The sequence below is a fragment of the Lepisosteus oculatus genome, chromosome 7 (assembly GCF_040954835.1).
Source record: "Lepisosteus oculatus isolate fLepOcu1 chromosome 7, fLepOcu1.hap2, whole genome shotgun sequence".
NCBI lineage: Eukaryota > Metazoa > Chordata > Actinopteri > Semionotiformes > Lepisosteidae > Lepisosteus > Lepisosteus oculatus.
Window position 1 is genome coordinate 20,563,256 of NC_090702.1, and position 20,585 is coordinate 20,583,840.

The 20,585-nt window shown below is 35.7% G+C and overlaps 1 protein-coding gene across 11 annotated transcripts in view; it reads right to left on the reverse strand.

The window, feature by feature from the left end:
- Nucleotides 1–20,585, reverse strand: part of nav3 (neuron navigator 3) — a 350,214-nt gene that overhangs the window by 20,237 nt on the left and 309,392 nt on the right. For 5 of the 11 annotated variants that reach the window (XM_015352852.2, XM_015352850.2, XM_015352844.2 and 2 more), the window contains 9 exons: nt 19,183–19,206; nt 18,126–18,149; nt 17,766–17,843; nt 10,978–11,061; nt 6,971–7,082; nt 5,871–5,992; nt 3,672–3,695; nt 2,138–2,310; nt 1,330–1,416 (listed from right to left, as the gene is read on the reverse strand). In XM_015352852.2, the coding sequence (XP_015208338.2) occupies nt 1,330–1,416; nt 2,138–2,310; nt 3,672–3,695; nt 5,871–5,992; nt 6,971–7,082; nt 10,978–11,061; nt 17,766–17,843; nt 18,126–18,149; nt 19,183–19,206 (728 nt within the window). The remainder of the gene's footprint in view (nt 1–1,329; nt 1,417–2,137; nt 2,311–3,671; nt 3,696–5,870; nt 5,993–6,970; nt 7,083–10,977; nt 11,062–17,765; nt 17,844–18,125; nt 18,150–19,182; nt 19,207–20,585) is intronic. The other 6 variants (XM_015352846.2, XM_015352845.2, XM_015352848.2 and 3 more) reach the window with 6 other exon arrangements.

Below are 20,585 nucleotides of genomic sequence, written 5' to 3' on the forward strand. Positions count from 1 at the left end.
ATAAAATACTGAACTAAAGAAAATGTACATTTAGTTTTCAGCCATGCAGAATCTTAACTGCAAAACTTAGAGCTTGGAATTATTTTCAAAATCCTAATACGTTATCATCCACTCCATATACTTTCAAAGCACACATTCTAATTTCTAGAAACCAGACAAAATTAAAATTTAAATAAATTTACGTGGTCTCCTTTTGGAGAAAGTAGCAGCGCTACTTTAATTTTTAATTCAATAAATGTTATTTGGTTAATGACACTACATAAATTGTTGACCCCCAGGTGTATATAAAGCTAGAGTATAGTATATAGGCCTGTATATGATTTTACATGGAGGCTGTGCCAAAGCAGTTTAACTCTCACTTTGACCTAAATACTAATCCAATATCCTACTATGATGGTTTCCTGGAGTGCAAACTTCTGTTATTTCACCTCCTTTTTCAGTACCTAGAGGTGTAGCTATTACAGATCTCAGCAGCTCTGCCGGCCCATGGGATATACAGTAGCACCATGCCCTAGCAATGGGTATTGTTCACCAAAAGAGAACAAAGCCCTCTCCTTCAATGTCAGCTCGGAGGTGGAAGAACAACCAGTTGGAAATGAACTAACAAGATCTAGAAAAGCCAAACTGTAAACAAACTATTGCTTTAACTCTGGACCCACCCAGTCCAAAATCCGGGATTCTGCCCCCTCAAACGTTAAAAGTCTGTGGATCAACCTTTTTAAACCTACATGACAAAGGTCATCGTGAAAAGGGGCTCAAGTCATGAAAGCAGGTTGTGGAATGACGAACGACCTCTGTAGTCTGTGCTCTTCATACAATAATGAGGGGGCACAGAGGCTGCTCAACTTTAGAGTTAGGAGGGACAGAAAAGTTCCTTTATTTGGGAGTTGAGAGTCACAGAGGTTCCAAGGGTCTGCATGCCTTTCAATCTTTCTTCCTCCAGAGGGAGGAAAATCTCTCACAGGCTGACAAGACTCATGGGAGTGTAATCATAGACAGGGGCAGAAATTAATAGGAGGAAGCACTGCTGTTGTCCTTTCCTTTTGTTTCCAGGAAGAAACTTAATGTTTCTTGACTTTATTGTGTTAAAATATTATGGCTATTTCTTGGTTTTGATTAAAAGGATTCTATGGTATTAAAAAAACAGAAGACATGCTGTGACAATTTAACTGATATTGGTGTTGTTGTAGATGGCTCTTGACAGAAAATGTTTCAAATCTTTTCTTACGCGTGATGAATATTTATGTTTTAGAAAACAGACAAAGAACAGAAAAAACATCAAGGCACTCCACACTAAATCAACAAAGCATGCAGCACACCATCCTTTACCGAGATCTGTGCTTGTAGATCACATGGCCATTTTGCCTTTTCTTTGGTATCCAAATGGGGGATGACTTGCTAGCACAATCACACTTGCTATAAACAGATGCATAGAAATGAAGAATAAAGCATATGGACAGATTTGAACAAAAAAAAAACAAAGAATCAGAAAAAGTGAAACAAAATTAGAACTGAGAAACACAGCTGAAAGGAAAATGGAAACAGTGGAAACCCATCCATAACTTCACGTTCTATGTATTTCACTAAGGGGTATATTAATATAGAACCCATTTTTGGGAGTGAGGTTCAAAAGACATCAATACTATAAGGGTGACTGAACACTCAATGAAGAAAAGACAGTTGTGATCTACACTGAAATTTGGCAACACTACATTTTGCTATCTGGAACACACTACGTTTGCTATTTTCCTTGAAAACCCTTTAATTTACCAAAAATAACTACTGTAGTCCATTAAAACATTCTTAAAAAACAATTCTGGCAAAAACATTTCAAGACTTCAAGACAAAGTACGAACTCTACAAAGCCTTCTGTGTTGCATGTAAAGATAACAATATGGAAATACAATATTCTTAACAGTTAGCCCCGTCCCGTTTTCAGAAATGCTGCTATAATCGTGTTTAGGTTTGACCAGGACTTACAGCTATCACAACCAGAACTCAGTGAACACATAACTGAAGACTAGAGCACAACATCAAGGAAGAGCTGAACAAGCCCTGCATGTTTGCAACACATATTATAATATCAGATATACCATGTCAGCTACTGTACATGCACATATTCAGTGATGGAACTTACTCAGATGCTGACTGGGAGGGTTTCATGGAAGGAGTGCTTGTCTGTTTTGTGGTGTGAGGAAGCTTGGGGGAGGAAGGCAGGGAAGAGTCTGTGAGTTCTTCTATATCAGAATGTGGAGATGGTGGCTTGGTTGACTTCTTCTTACTGAATGCCTGCTTGAAGGAGCTTCTTAGCTGTAAAAGAAATATCAATTGCAGTTAGTTCTTGAGATACACATGACCAGAAATACAGTCCCTTAAGGGTTAGTCAGTTCATTACCATTATCTGAAATTCAGCCTCGGGTCAGTAAAAGGGAAGCAAAGCATCTCATAAGGAGACTTGGGAGCAGATTCAATCTAGGCCAGTGTAATCCCACCGGTAAAGTAATTCTAGCGAAGCAAAACTGCAAAGGGCAAAACAAAGAGGTTTTGAAGAAAATTAATAAAGATTTGAAAACACATTCAGCTTTTATTTTTTTTTGTGTTTAAAACAACTACAAACATCCTTGTTTTGGTTTACAAAAACAGATCTGCATTGCACTGGATGTACTGTATGAGGATACTACAGTATTGAATCTGCTCACGGGGGTTCAGTTAAAGCTCAGCATTCCATTATAAAACAACCACAACAACAACAACAACAACAACAACAACAACAACAACAACCAAAAAACAGTTTGGAAGAAATATAAAGACTGATGCACTATTTTATATTCATGCGTGAAAATTTTAAGTCTTTTAGAAAGTTTGATGTTACTTTGAATGGAAGCTACTTTTCGAACACACATTTGAAAAAAGAATAAAACAAAATACTCAGCTTCTTATAAAACTAATTTTTTAAAAGCTTGTTACATACAGGGAGGGGGAATTGCATTCTCTGTTTGGTGGGGCTCATGGAAGAGTGAGATGAAAGTACTTGAAAGTGAATATGACAATTCTTTCACTGAGCAGCTCAAACGTTGCTACATTTTACCCTGACCTCAAATTAACAAAGCTCCCTCAGGATAATTTAGGAATAAATATCTAGAATGCCTTAATCTTTTCCTGCATTCACCATTTCCTTAATGAAAGTATTACACATATCAACATTTTGCTGCTGATTTCATATTCTTCCCTGTCTCTCTACAATTCAATTGCATTTACGTACAGTATGTACTCGATTACATTTTTATTCCACTCGAGGTCATTTTCTGTACAGTATGTCTCATATTTGAATATTACTTAAGAGACTAAAGGTTCCATTATTTTAGGTGCATTGAATGATAAACAAAAACTTTTTTTGGATGATGCCGTACTTAATTTTATATATTTTTTTTACATTGTAAACAAATACATTGAAATGGCATTTCAAGATATTTGCTGTCGCAGCAATAGCTCAGTGTTCAGGTACTTTCAGTCCAGGGCCTCTTTAAATCCAAACTATGAATTAGGTGCCAATCAGTTTTAAATAGAAGGAGGGCCGTTGCCATGCAAACATTTGTCCACTGCTATCAGCGCTGAGGGCACGGGGATCTCCCACAGCAGTCAGACTGACAGGACTTTCAAACACTACTGACCTGGGCAGGAATGGAATCAGCAACCTAGAGGTAAAACACACTCACTATTACAATGCTGTTCTGGTACAGGCTGTCTACAAACAGGAACCCCTGTATACAGTATGTGACAGCCCCAGACCATTACAGCTTTGGATGGCATTTTCATACACTACACTTCACCTTAAAAGTGAATACTTCTAGCGTTTTTAAAGTATGGGAATCGCGTCGCTCCCTTGGCAACACTCTTCCTCTAAGGAACAAACATTTACCAACATTTCCGACACACTGGATTCCGTTTCTCATCACTTGGTTTACAGATTCAAATTTACATTGGCAGATGTGTGTACAGCAGGAGGCAATCTGCATCCATTTCTCTCTCATTGTGTTGTCCTTATCTATGGGGGGGACTGGAGAAATGAAGGTTCATTCACAATTGCATGATACTGTCGCTTTGCACTGATAAGCTCTATAAAAGACACTCAGTGCTGTAATTGCTGTAACAGCACTATAATTTCAATGATAATCTCACTGATTTTGGCTTTGTGCATTACATGATGATCATAATGTCCTGTACAGTATAACCTTTGAAAAGTAGATGGCATTCAATACCACCAAAAGCAAGCAATGCCAGTAAAATTTGTCCCAGTGATCCTGAGGAACATTGAAATCTTATACCATGCATGTCAGACTTTTAACAAAGGGTTGTTAGCAGGGTGGCAGTCAAGATAATATGGAATACATAAACATTAAAATTAATAATGATAAATGATAGATTATTTGAAAATTTAAAAATAACCTAATAATACTGTAGTGTTTCTATACTGATAGCCTCCATATACATGTCATTTTGTTGAGAACAACCCAAGAAATTGAAAACTGCTAAACCCAACAAGATGTGTACATTTTAGAACTATTTTAATATTGGCTTTTGATATTTGATTTGATTTTGATATTTTAATATTGGCTCACGATATACCTTCAGACACAGATGTCTATTACAACACTTTCTCCATTCAACACCTGCTTTCACTAATTGTGTTCTGGCTATAGTGGCTTAAGTCAAATTCTGCAGCCCGGTAACCTGCTATCATTTAATTTATGTGGATTTTTCTTAGATTTGTAGTTCTGATTTAAATTTGTCCTGGTAGGTATTAATGGACCAATTCGTATATTTCAATAAGAAGTATAATTTGCTCTTTAGTTTGTTATGGGTTTATTCAATATTTCAACCCCCCAGGCTGGTTTCTTCGAGATAAGAAAACACCATGTTAGACTATTGTAAATCAGAAATCACAGCTGAACAGAAGTATTTGGGATTTGTAAATATGTGGCAGGATTGGATAGGTTATTTTTTGTAATTAATACCTGTATACTGATGCAGTAAAAAATCTAACAACATACTGTAACATTATCTATATGCCCAAAGAGCTATTGAAGTAAAAGGTAAATTATAGTGTTTTCACTGTGCATCACTATCTAAAAGTTATGAGGCCAAAACACCACAACAGCTTAACCCTCAACAGTCCTGTGAATAAATAAAATAAATAATATGCATATAGTACAAAACATAGTCATTATAGACATGTCTAATTTCCTTGAAAAACACTGAATATCTATAAGAAATATGAGTGGGTGTCAATTAAAAAAAAAGTGCTGAATATTGTATTGACTAGCTCTTGACAAATTGGTATTGAATAAACAAGATAAAATCATGGAAAGAATGGATTAGCACACTTGTTTTTCAAAGTCAGGTAATTACAGCTTTCTATAGTGCTTTTTTCAACCAGAAAGGAAAAAAAAACAACAATTTGTAGTGCTTTTTCATTTTTTATGGACAAAAAATAATCTTGAATAAGATGTCCGTTCATCAAGAGAAATACTAAAGGCCAAGTGCAATGAAGCAGTGCTGTACATGCTGTGCTGCCACCTACACAGCTTACTGTGCTTGCTGATCATCTGTTCCCTCTTTCCAAAACACATGCTGAAAGATGGTGCTAACTTTATATTCACCTTGTGTCCTTCAGCCTTGGCCTGCCAGAGTGATATGAAAGATGAAAGAGGGTGGAATTACAAATCGAGGAAATGAAAATTCATGGCCTTTTTGAGGTAAACAATAACGCAAATTAGCCTGCATACAAATACAGCCCTCTGTGTGGTTAACGTATTCAATGCAGAAATCTTAGCTGCCTTTGGAGTGTCTCCTGTGGTGTCTGCTCTTACCCAGCTCTTCTTCTTTTTCTTCTTGGCTTCCGCGTCATTGGCACTGCCAATGCTAGAGTGACTAGTCGCACTATTGATGCTGGACACGCTGTCTGAAGAGTGCTGCCTCCTTATTCGCAGGTCTGAAAATTCAATAAGAATTCATTGAGAATTCTCAATTAATTTCTGTACAGTATGTACCTATTTAGCTTTTTTTTCCCCCATCCTCTCTCCCATCTCTCATACAGATAAAAGAAAATACACAAACTTTCACAACATGACAAATGTCTCTCTTTTTGTGAACAAAACAGTTACATACACACTGCATACTGATGTGGCTCTGCTACTGATTCTTTTATTTATCATCATTTCTGAGTCAGAAAGGATACCACAGATGCTAATATCACAAATATTGGTAAACTGGTATTTTATTGATATTCTTGAATAGCCACTTTGGTCAAATTAATACCTGCATTGGTGAAAACATAATTATAAACTTAAGTCGTAATGATCTCAAAAGCAATTATAAACTTAAGTCATAATGATCTCAAAAGCACAACATAATCTTGTGCAACCTAAGCTGTATTTAGGGCTTCAGATAGAAGCCATTTATATCCAGCATTTTTGTCTGTATAAGACAATGTTTCCTTCATGAGAGTAAAAAGGGATTAGACAGCCAAGTGATTTATCACATGAGGGGGGGGGAGAAAGGTGCATAAAGTCCGCAAGGGGAAGATTTTGTGGAACGTTGAGAAAAAGAAAGCAGTATCTCTCAATGCAATGATTTATCATTAACACTTGCATTTACATAACATGGACAGTATATAAAAGAGGACAGATTCAAAAAACACCCAAAGAACTGCTAGAATTCTTGATTTCTACCAGCATTGGCTGTCACGTGTATTCGATGAAGGCCGGTCATAAAAAGTCTCTACTTGTCATTCCACATTAGTATAGAATTCAAAATATTTAAAGAACCACATCTCTTATACAATGCCTTCCTTGTTCTTAAAAAGGCGGGGGTGTTTTATGAAACAATACTGTGTGGGCTGAATGGCAATGAATATCCGCCCACCCATGCAGCTTCAGCAGGTATATGCAGTATGTATTTCCATGAGTACCTTTATGTAAGTGGTCAGGGCCGTTCAGTGCAACCTGGATGGCAGCCTGTGCATCAGTGTTCTGTGTTTTCAGTGCTTCAATAGTTTCTCTCAGCTCTGCCAGTTCAGATTCCTAAGAGATTAAAATAAAAAACAATTTAAGCCTGCTATACATACTGTAGCTTTTTAAATCCTTACTATCATATAGCTTTTTGGTCTTCTTGGTGTAACTTTGCAGTCATCTCTGAAGTGCTTCTCTTTAGTTTTACACCAACTTGTACGTATTTCATACCTGCAATTTGAAAATTCCTTCTTTTTATTAAGAACTGTCAAATATGTAATCTAGCAGAGTTTGTGAGCAGCTATAATTTGATAAAAACAAAAATACACACTGCATTTGTCCTCAAACCTAAAAAACTAAAAGTAACACATGCACAAAATATGTAAAAGGTGTAGGAAATGTATTTTATAATAAAGTTTTGAGTTATTTTTACAATATTCCTTTTTAGCTACACTGCATAATACATAAAGGTCAACTTACTAGGATAAGTAAGAGTAATGTGATTCCTTTTCCACAAATAATTCTAATTCTAGAGTTTCCTTTTACATTAATGGTTTGTTAGCTGATGAGACACATTTAACAAAGATTTCCCTAATAACTTTCTTTCATGAAGTGTGGATTAAAACCATCAAAGATTGTTTATTTTAGCAAGGAATGAAAGTAGAAAGAAAATCACATTTTATCTTAAGCATTACATATACACAGTCTGCTCACTAATCTTGGTGTCAGTACACTGCTCTGTTCTGTTAAAGATTTAGGAGACTAATCCCTTTCTAATTTAAGTATTTCTGTTTCCGTTAAGTTGAAAGAACAATTATTTCATTTATAGCTTGTGGTGGTACGGTAATTCAGAACAAAGGCTTATTTAAAAATTGGCGAACATTTTTTCCTTTACAGTGACACATGTATTCATTGTTGAAATTAGTAAAACTTGAAAAGCCTTCAATTAGTAAACATAAAAAAAACATCTACAGAGTGAAGAAAATGTAGCTTCAAGTTGTGAAAACACAATAATAACTACAAAAAAAAAACAATTCTGCACTGGGTTAAGAAGCTTGCAATAAGAAAAAAAAAGACATTCATAGATGATACCATTGTCTATCCACAAATTTGTATTGATAAAAACCAGTGTAAAAGTATGACAAATTAACAAGGAAAAACTTGATCTTATCAAAGTTAATAAGAATTTAATGTTATTTAGAACCTTTTTTGTAAAAAAAATCAGAGACCTTTATAATGATGGTACAGAGCAACTTTAATGTTAACAGTACAGATGTAAAAATAACTTATTACATCTCTTTTGAAAGTCATTGGACCAGATATTTTTCTAATGACTCCACAATTTTCTTGCACAGTCCTGCCCATTCCCAATTTCTAATTTCACATCAGATTCCTAATGTTCAGATCTTGATATTGTTATGAAGTGAATATAGATACAATGGGGAACACTCGGCTTGTGTCAACATTTCCAGCTTCAACGCAAGGGGATGTAGTGGTTCCAGATTCAGTGATCACATCAATCGTAAAGTTTACCTTCATTAATTAAGTTCTGGGCAAATGATTAAGTGTCAATCAATAAGTATTTGAACCTTATTATGAGAGCTTGCTATTCTGTTGTTATCAGGAACTTTGATTTGCTGTAAAGAATCCCTTGGTTAAAAACTACCTCTCCTGGTTAGTGGGTTTAGGGAGGGAGATACAGTAGGTTTCCATTTATTTGGTGCAGAGAGATTTAACTGCAGGTTGTATTCTATTTAGTTTAGGCAGGTTATCTCTTCTTTTGGCCTTTGTATGCATTATACTGTATAAGAGCTTGAATACATGGTAGGGGTCTGGGGTTTTTCCTGGGTGGTTAGGATGTGAGGCCTATGAGACACTTAATTTGTAAATCTGTAAATAGCATAACGTCCATGCAGTACTGTATTTTTATGATGTATGTAGGTTAGCGTGTATATTGTTGCTGTTAATAAATATCTGACTCAGTGTGCTTGAATTATTACTCTTTTCACCAAAGTTTTTTTTCCAGAGAACAAAGAATACATATTCATCTACTGTACCTCCTAATCATTATGATTATTTATTTTACTTATTGATTTATCCACTTGGTCATTTTCTGATTTTCTCCATTTTCATTACCCCTTATTTTTAATGGAATGTAATGTGCATTTCAAAAGCAGCAAGGATTTCTACTTAATATAAAAACCATTACAAATCACTAGAGGTTAGTTGACCTATTGTGTTCATCTTGCTGCTAGGATGGCTTTTCTTTCTGAGAATCTTATCTGCAGCTCTTTGAGTTCTTTAGGCCTTGAGGCAATAATGTTTATATGAATTTCCTGCTTTTATTATATTACAGTTTTCCTAAAAATAGCATGCCGAAAAGGTTTAAAATCCTCATAATCTAAAACTTGTGTCAGATTTGTAACATGGAAATGCACAAAGAAAAGGCAGTGTACTATTTACTGTTTACACTACTGAGTGTGCTGTTCTGTTTCATTTTATCAGATTCATCCAACAAAATTTTAGCATAATCAGGCTAGAATTCACAGTAGCATGTAAAGAAATTTCACACATGCTTAGAATACATTAAATGAGATAATGACTATTTCTTGAGTTGTTTTCCATGTGAAACAAAGAGATACTGTCCAGTTTACGTCATTGGTATGTCAGGAAGGTAGCTCAGATCTAGAGCTACTGCTGTCTGCAAGCCCTTTTCTTTATTCTGTGAAACCCCTCATCCATTTTAATTTTTTTGTTTGTGATCCATCCAAAATGGAGGGGACACATAAAACTTTTCTCCTACTCCTTCCCTATATAACATCCTTATAACAAAGAATAAGCTAAAAGAGATTTCGACTGACCTCATCTCGCTAAGAAGGCTGCTCTTGGCTACTCAGTCATGCACTACAGTCTTACAGTCTGTAAAAAGTTAGACTGTTGTGCAGTAAGCACTGAAGAACTTTTAATGATTCCAAATTTGAAGTTTCGGTTTCTGTACATACATACGATATGCTACAGTTTGGGGTCTTAACTTAGTTGTGGTATTCCAATAACATCTTGTTATCTTCAGGAATAACAATAACAATAACAGATAACAAAATAACATCTTTTCTGCTGTAAATGGGGTTCAGTTTCTAAGATGAATTTGAAAAAAACATATGGCACAGGACAGGAGCAGACCCTAAGATCCTTACAACTTAAGGAAAAATCCTATTGAATGATTCGCCTCAATTTTCTTAACAGAACCTGCATGACACCTGCTAGATGCAATTATTGGAATCTGGTACTCAGTCACTCATGTAAGCATTTTCCAGGGGGTGTTTAACATTTTTGGGGATACCCAAATTTAGTTATGTTTTGGAAACAGGTTATTTTTTTATCACTGCTCTAAATAGGGATGATCCTTGGTCTCCCTGAGTATATTTAGTAAATGATAGCTTAAGTCTTTTTGCTCTTGCAAATGCAGAACCAGATTTGGTTGGATGGTCTCACCATGTATAAAAACATGTTGCTAATGTCATTGTAACATGCTGTCCTAGCCAAGGTCAAGAAATGTTTCAGGAAATGTAGCAAACAAAAGTGACAGTAGTAGTTGGGTTGATTATTCACTTCCTTCTCAGACATGGTCTATCTTAAACTGTTATTGTTGTTCTCCACTGACGTTCTTTGAATTTTGCAGCATTCCGCTGTATGGCAACCTTGCTCACAGACCTAAAACATCCAAACAACAAATTCTTATATTTTTTATGCAGATGAGGCATTGTGTTTTTTCTATTCTTCTTGTCTGAGTTAATCCCACTACTTTGCATGGACTTTTTTAGACATCGACAGTGCACAAAGGAAACTTATGAAGAGAAAAAAACAATTTGCCATTGTATTCTTTATCATGAGAAGCAGACTGCATTTGCAATTTGATCTTAAATTTGACACACGCTTTCACTGTGCGTCAGTATAAAATGGGACCCACCTTTTGCTCAGCTGTCATTGTCAGGCTTTGCAAGCGACACGTCATGTTCCCCAGGCTCTTCTCAAAAGCTGCAACCAGATGAGCCTGGGCCAAAACAAAATTACAGTATTTATTACTCAAAGTCAGACTTCTACTTCACATAAAGTGACATCTTTATGTGAAGAAAGATGTGTTGTGTTGATCTATTGTGTTGCACCTAAGCCACAAGCAGAACTTAAAAATAATGGCATGCTTGATGTTGTCAGAGAAAGTTACATAGGATGTCTCTAGTTACATGAAGCTGGGTACTGGAGAAAAAATAAATAGAGGTATGTATGAAGTCACATTTAAAGTCACAAATTAAATTTATAAACATACAGTATGTGATTTGAAGACAACAGCAGTAAAATCAACTGCAGTTTGCGATTAGAGCTACAGTATTTCATTTGCTCTAAATGACAGATTACTTCTCTCTGATGCATTCAGATGCCTCTTCACTCCTTTTGAGCTCACAATGAAGTTTTATGTTGCATGGCTTTTGGCAAATAAAAGCTGTATTTCACATTCAATCCACAGCTTTCAGCTTCCATTTCATGAAGGAACAGAAATTATAGTCTTGGCAAGAATTCTGAGTTCTGTTGAATTTATGCTTCCAGCTTCAATCATGGCAGTATTTATCTCCTTCTGCGACACTAGGAATAACAACTAATTTTTTAATTGTCACCTTCAGCTTCAACAAAAAATCTTCGTTATCCTAATGGCTGTCAAAATAAGCAAGCAAACCATTATAATGAAACAATACAAGATGCAGATTGCAGTTTAAATAAGCAGTGTTATGGTTTCTGAACTTACTTATACTATAGTTTGGGGATTTGCTTTAGTTGCTAGATTCTGAGAAGACCTTGTCTGTCATCTGTTGTAAATGTGGACTTGGATTCTGAGACCAAAAAAACTATCTGATAGGACAGAGGCAGACTCTTACAGTACATCCTTATAATAATACACAGTATTTGAAGAATGCAGAGCCATCCATAAGGATTGATCAATAGGCCCTTGTCAAAATGAGCTAAATTCTAAAACTAATACCAAGAAACACCATATCACACCCCAAATCTGTTATAGATTCCTACAAGAGCTAAGTGTTGTGAGTACTGTGTAAAACTGTATTGCTAATTATGAATCATATTTGCTTCTGCACAAGCACTGTACTTTCTGTGATTTTTTATATCTATTTTTTCAGTATAACCTTTCGATAAGATTGAGATCATTTCTATCTTTAAGACTGCATTTTAAAACAGAAGCCTGACTATTAGTTTATGTTGCTTTAAAATGCTAACTCATGCGGAGCAGAATTGGAATATAGGTCAAAATATGTAAATAAAAACTATTTTTATTTTGTTTTTGCATTGATGTCAGATAAAAAGAATCTACACTTATATGAAATAGTACTTGTGCTTGTAAACTGATCCTAGACATCTGGAAAATATATGTAGGAATGTGAGATAATGCATTAAATTAACTTGGAAAATATTTAAATATTTATGAAAATGGCACTGAACCAATTGTGCATTAAGGTACATATGTACATTTGCTACATAAATGGTGGTTTTAAAAGCAATATAGTTGAAAATTGGATTTGCTCAGTTAACAGTCATTTGGATAAATGTATGAACAGTGTTTCAAAAACTATTTTAAGTTACATGTTCAAACTTTACTTCATCTTAAGAAAAGAGAAAGGCATTACAACCCAAACTAAGTGCAAACTAGATGCAGATTGTGGATATATTTTAGTATTATGACCGACAAACCCCCAGAGTAACAGTTTAAATAAAGAACAGTCATTTTCAAAGCAAACGAATAAAGTCTGAGATGAGTAGCAATATCCAAGTAATAAAATGTCAGTCATTGAAAGGACTTTAAAAGTTTTAAAAGAGACTTAAAATGTAATCCAATGCATATTGTCTATGTCAAAATTATTTTTAATTTTTTGCTTAAAACTTCTGTTAAGATGCAATTATGATTTAAGAGCCTTCTTGTGCTGAAAATTATTATTAATTTTCAATTACAATTTAAACATTGTTGCTCAATGTTTAAATAGTTTTAAAGTGTTGAAGTAACCTCTAACCAGTTTATTAAAAACACAAACAAGACTTTCAAAATCATACTTTGTGATGCAGCCTTATACACAAAATCTCAAACTGCTGAGTGCTTGCAACTACAGCAGCTGGGTCCATTCAGAACTGCATAACAAATGTAATGAGATCTTTCACAGTATCAACCCAAAAAGCAACTTTTAGCAAATAAAAATATGTTGGATGTTTATTTAACAAACAGTTGACCCTCTACCCTGACCTTTCCTGATGCCAAACTCATGAACATTCACATAAAACCATTATTATTAAGTAACTGCACCCGCTGGTACAAGCAAACACATTTTAAATATCAGACAGTAAACCTGCACTATTACTACAAAAACTCCTATTCATTATGTCACAGCTAAGCCACATAATCTTCAATTTTACTAACGTAGCTCAACTGCTTCCCTCATACTACAGCAATAACGTGCTCCACAGCAAAGGTTCCCCCACCTGCTGTGTCTGAAGGAAAGGCTGGGCAGCAGCCCACAGGTCTGGGGGACGAGCTGCTGACACGTGCCTGTAACTCCTGCTGTGTCTCAGCCTCTCACTTCTGTCATCCCGCCTCTTAGTAACTGGATAGTGATTAAGAACCGGCCACACCATGGAATTTGCCAACGAGTTGCCTTTGCCTTCCAATGACATTCTGGCTCTTCGCATGCATAGAAGTCCACACACCGAGACTTATCTGTTTACTAACTAGAGAGCGAGAGACAGAGTGAAGGGAAGGCAGGGCAGATCAGAGAGAGGGAGGGGCAGTCGTGTAAGTTCTGATGTGAGCACCTCTGTAATAACAGATGGAATGTAAGCCTGCATCAGGCAAAATACAATCTCATTTCTGCTGGCAGCTTTTTTTTTTTCCTGCTAGGCCATTTCTTTGCACAAATTGAAAAACACAAAAGGTAAGTAAAAGGAAATCCTGGACATTGCACAACTAGAAGTATACACCTCTGTGAATGGCCTTTGTACTGATAGGTTTATTTGAACAAAAATGCTTTGGCCTCAATTCAAATGTAGCTTAAAGGCTGTCAACTGCTTCTTGTTCTTGTCCTGAAACGGGAGTTCAGTAACTAACACTGGAAGCTGATATAACCAAGGACACCTTAAACTAAAGGTGTTATTCAGATATCACCTTTTCTGGTGTTTTAAAAGACCAGGCAAAAGAAAAACCTCAAGGTTATAAAACACTGACAAAATATCCTGAATTAGTTTACTAAGGTTCATTATTGACGTTGAAATAGCCTTATAGCATTTGAACATTGAAGTGTATTTCAAAATAATTTAATTTTACAATTAGAAAATCATCTGCTCCTTTTACCTCTAAATGTTTAAGACAAAGTCTGTATTCTCTCAATTCCTTTCTTTTTCCTTTAAGGTGAACTTGCAGTGATAAAAAACATTACATACCTTTCAGCATAAACATTTTAAATTCTGTTTTCCCATTACATTGATCAATACATATTAGCTTTATTATTTTAAGCAATGAATGTACCGGTACCAGTATTGAGATTGGTAGATGAAATGGAGTAGGAAAATTAGTCTTTATACACTTACAGTAAATGTTTTGATTAGCAGCATTAATAAGCAGTGTTAATTATCTGTTCCTGATGTACAGTAGATAATTATAAACTGTTCTAACCTACTGAAACCTGAAAACATTAGAAAACTGGCTGAAGGGAAACCTATTAGAAAGGTAAAAACAAAATAAGCAACAGCAGCTCAATTGACTGCAAATTTAAGCAAACACAGACCACCTTGAACACACGTAGTGGGATTCCTTTGTCAGGTTGCAGTGAAAAAAAACTGCTCATTACACCTGGCAATGTACTGTATGTGTACAACTCCAATGGTGCGAAGAACATACTGTAGGCAATACAAAGGACTACCAAGCATTGGAGAAATGTGATATGGTCAAATGAATCAAGGAATACACTTCTGACCAACTTAAAGAACTCTACAGCCTTGGGTGCTTGGTTTCAACAGCAGTTGTGTTATGTTGTGAAAAATTTCAGCAAAAAGTCCAAATCCCTTATTTTGTATTGAGTAATAATCTTCAACACATTTTACAGGACCTCTTTCCTGCCAGGAGGTATCTTTCCGGTTGGTAGTGCATGACACTGAAGATATCCATACTGTATGTCCGATGAATATTTCATAAACCCAATAGAGATTTTAAGGGATATTTTTCGAATGTTGCCTGAGACAGCATTTTCTACTGTACCTCCATCAATGAGGCGTGAGTTTACTTTTATTGCCATTTCCCAACCGAAGAATTCCAGATGCTGGAATTCACTCATACAGGCTGTACTGGTCTCATGTAGTAGTAGTGTAGTGCCCTGTTAAATGACTGTACATTGGTTCAATGGTTCTGGTTAGAACAATGATTTACATTGTTCTTACCAGAATTCAGAACACAAGCATAACGATAAATTCCATATTACTATGCTTGTTATTTTAAATAAAAGATTTATTGTTAGAATATGCAGCATTTCAAGTACATTATTATATCGAGAATCATAAACTGCTGTTGGCACTTCTTTTTTACTGGAAATGAAAAGTGCTACTTCACAAGTAAAAAAAAAATGAAAATCAATGTTACTTTCATGACCAACTCGAGTAAGAAAATATGACAATACCCAAAGTTTAAAAGGTACAACAACAAAATTTGTTTGACTATCATAATTATGCAGTGCTTACTGTAACATGTTTGAGTTTGAAGTACAAGGACCTGTAATGCATCTATAGAAAATAATAGAGCTCACATCCCATTTGTGCATTCCATATTATCCCCTGAGACTGAAGAGCAACAAAAAAGGCAAGAACACCAACATGGTGAGGAACCGCAAGGCAGTGAGAGTTTGCATTTCCCAATGCAATAAGTACACACATGAAAGCAATACAGATTCATGTGTTTTATTTCTGTTGCACTGACTAATGCATAAAGTGGTCAGACTTATCAGACCCACTTATCAGAAGCACTTCGGATATGCATCACCTGTGGATGCAGCAGACAGGCGAATTATGCTCAATATCTCCAATCATAGGAGACTTAACCTGTGTTGACATTTCCTGTTATACACGGCTCAATAAAAGACCAAGGGTACATGGCTCCTGGAATATTCCCAGCAGGAAAACTGCACCACAAAATCAGCAGGGGCTTCAAGGGATCCGCTGTTCACTGAACTCCACTTTTACTCCCAGAAGAGGGGATGCACAGGTCGGTTTTTTCTCCCCCGCACCCGTCCGCGGCGGTGAGAAATGAACCCACACCCACCTCACCTGATCTAAAATCTTTTTTTTTTAACTCGAGTCCGCCCGCCCGACCCACCCGCGCAACGCTAGGATGCACCTTTTGACCCATGCCTTCTGATTCAAGTGTAACAATCCAGCAACAAGATAATTAATTCTGAGAGAGTAGCTGAGGAGTCGCTTTTACACACAATGTCTTACGATATACAGCACCTGGACATCATCAAAGACCTGCACACATACAGAAGGTCCCAGCTTACTCTACAGTATATGCTGCACGTCTACAGTGGCCATATCATGACTCAGTATTATTCAAGGTCCAGCATGATTGCAGCTTGCGCATTAGTTGGATGAGATTAGAGTGGATATTCACACTTTGTGCTGTGGGACAACAGTATGAGTAGGACACTTTCAGGCTGTTTTCATTTAATCTTTGCTGGTATCAGAGCATGAAAGAGTAGCAGGAATTGAAGTTGACTGGCAGTTGGCATTTCACTGTTAAAAATTCAAACACCCTATCATGCAATTAAAATAAGGTTGTATTTAAGGCATACAACTTATAACAGTGTCATGTCTACTTTTTTAGTCAAAGAAATAGGCATGCAGTATGTTATACATTTGTAAGTTTCTTCTGAAAAGTGTTATCTAGCCATACAGCACCATTGTACTTCAAGAGAAAGTAACTTTCTGCAAAAAATAATTACTATTTTAATCTACAAACAAAATCACAGGGACAGTTCTTAAAAAGGAATGTGAGCTCATCTTCACTTCGCCTAACTCTACAGCTCTGCATTTCCTTGACAGATACATTCTTAACTGTGGAACATGGTGATTAAAGAGATCACTACGATAAAGAATGTCTTAGTTTCTCCTTTTGATCACCCTCCTCACAGGCAGACAACTGATGAAATGTGCTTCAAAATTCAGAAGGGAAGGAGCCATTTGGGTCTTCCAAACTTGGCTTCAAATTCCTTCAAAACTCTTGATTGTTGGAGAGGTTTGTGTGACTAATTCCTGTCTCACAGTAGCATGTCTTTATCCGTCTAAGTTAACATTTCAGCCCACCTGTGTGCAAAATTTGTCACAGATGACAAAGGCAGAACATCTTCGGCATTCTTAACATTTGTACAATTAGCCAATTCGATCTGTAAATCAGGTGTGCAGGCACTACATTAAAGGACACACATTAATTGGTTAGGACATTCAAAATCCTGTTTTCATTTTAAATACAATAGATTTGTAGAGAAATATCAATTGCACATAATAATATAAAAACAGCCCTAAACTATAACACGCAGTCATATACAAGAGGTTGAATACTTAAGTTTATATACTATACACTTTTTCTGTATATTAGCAGTTTTTTAGAAAGCATAATTTCTATTACAAATATGAATAGTAGATCCAATCAGTCACTTTACTTACGTTGGCAGACAGCTGTGACGTCAAAGTAGCAACCTTTTCCTGGGAGGCATCAAGTTCTCTTCGCAGTTTTCTAATTTGCTGTGGGCACAAAGAGAAAATTGTATGTCTCTGGCTTAGCCTTTTTATACACAACAAAGTAAAATGTACAGTACTTTCTTAGAAGAAATTATTTTAAAAATCCAGAGGAAACTTTTACAGTTAACAATGCTGTATATATCTGAGTCCTTCGCTTTCCATTCTAGAAACTTTTAACAGAGTACAGGATGTGTGCCACAGGTTCAGCACTTAATATAAATAAAAATATAATTAAATTACAGAATTAAAGACAGTGACAAAGCTTAAATGTAAATGGTAGATTACCGTAACATTTTGGATGGTTTGGACCTTAACAAAAAAAAAGAATAAAATTAACTCTATGTTGCATGCTACAGTTCCAAACAGCAAAAACTGTAAAAATTAGTCAAGGCAAGCAAAGAAATAATTCTGTTTTCATTACATAACTTCATCATTTGTCAAGATGGTTAAAAAATTGCACGCAATAATATAATAATACCAACTAAACAAATACCAGCTTTCCCCTTTACTTTCTTTCACACTGTATGTTTACAAGTATTTTTACATAAAGAAATTCCAAATAATGAAAGATTACACCTCTATATATAGTGGAAAGGGTGTGTCCAGTTCAAGTATAATTTCAAATTGAAAACTAATCATATTATAGCAAAAATGGTTAAAATGCTGTTTGGAAATAAACAACATAATCAAAGTGATTAATTTATGATTCAGTGTTAAAAGCAATGGAACATAGGGTTAAACAGTTTTGCTAGGTGAATTTTTCAGTTGTAAACTATAATTTAGCAAGCAGCAGCTGTACGCTGCTCATCAAAAAGAAACTTGATCTAGTGTAATCCAGCTGTGATTTTGATCAATGATTTTAAAAGTTGTGTTGTTTAAAGTGGTCATTGATATTTGTGGAATTAAAATCCACAGGCTTTATAATCTCTTGCAATTTAGAGACAAAATATTTTATTTTTAAGAAATAAAAAAGTGTAATGTTTCAGTAAATCTGGAATTCAAAATGGAAAGAAGTTTTGCAATGTAATTTTAGACTGAACTGCATTGTAACTGTATCCCTAACACCATTACAAATTCTCCACTTTGTACATCATAGAGGGTTCCAGGTAGGTAAAAGCATGCTGTATGCCTATCATAGAGGTATAACGTCACCACAAAGTACTGGACATGGCATTTGCTGTGGGCTAGTGGGTTGTTGAAATTTTAACAGGTCTTAGTTTTAATAAACATTCAGTTTTTTAAAATTAAATTTTAATAAACTCGTGTGCCGGAAGACTGATTTGTTCCTAAGTTAAGCTGTTATATATACAGTACTGTACTGTATGTGTATATATTTTCTTACCTCTGAATGAGCCTTTTCTTCAGCCTGAAATGAAGGGAAATAAGTAACGTGAATTAATATTTGTTACAATTCAACTCAAGTAAGTACAAGTGTAAAGAAAAGAAACCATTTGTAAGGCAAAAACAGGTGTGTATAACAAAACCAAGCAACAAATCCTGTCACCCCAAAAAGTCATCCACACATTATCAGAAAGGCACTTATTTCTGTTCAGAGCCATGGCAACCCAGAGCCAACAATGAAAGCATGGAGTGCATACTGCACCCTGGATGAGTTTAGAGCAGGACACACACACACTGACAAGGACAACTTAGAGATGCCAATTAGTCTACCCAGCATGTCTTTGGAAAGAAGAGTAAACTGGAGCACCTGGGAGGCAGAAGGCATCCCAGTATGGAATCTAATAGAATCATGCCATCATCAGCAAACATTAAAACCTCAATTTTCACGGGTTCTAATATTTGCAGTTTCGCCTATTCATGCAAAATGTTTAGTGACCACTATTGCTGCATTCACGGACCAAACTCGCCTATTTGTGGACTGCACAATATGAGCACAAATGCAGGCACCCACTTGCATTTCTTCATCTTTAGCAACTGCTGACTACAGAAAAGCTTTTTTTCACCATATCCTAACTGTATTTTCTTCATAAGGTATTAAGTCCCACATTTGCAAAATCTCCATTTGCAAATACTTCAAGGTATCAAACTCTTGAGAATACTGAGATTTTAGTGTACTTAGTTGTGGAAAGAGGAATCCAAGAATTGATCTACAGTACATGATAAAAAAAAAACTTAGGGTAGCAGACAGTTACCACTGCTACAAACAAAGCTGAATGACCTCGAAGTAATAATTTAATTTTATATGGATGTTGCCACTCCTATAAATCCGACATTGTAATTCTAGTGAAAACATGGTTTGTATTGTTTTTATTATATATACTACATCATGTAGAAGGCACTCAGCACTGCTCAAATTAATTAATACCTTCAAGTATCTTCACTGAATGTTGGTAATTATTAATAATTAATCACATACTTACAGAACTTGTATCCTAAAGAATACCTAAAGCAGTTTTTAAGCGAAGACCTACTGTATCAATTACTGAAGAGCATTGCCCACTGGGTGAGACGTGCAAAATTGTTTCACCAACTTAATTAAGGAGGAAAATAGGTCAGATGTCCAAGCCCAGGGCAGAATTTATTCAGGCTATCAGGGTTAATAGAAAACAATTCCATGGGATCATTAATAACCCAATGATCTTGGTTTAACATCTTAACCAAAGGAGAGCACTTCCCATAGCACAATGTTCTTAGTCACCATACTTAGGCATTGACTTTTGAAAGTTTTGGCAGAGATTGAGTAGTTCTTGCTTCTGGTCCATTAGAAACACTAACAGTAAACTG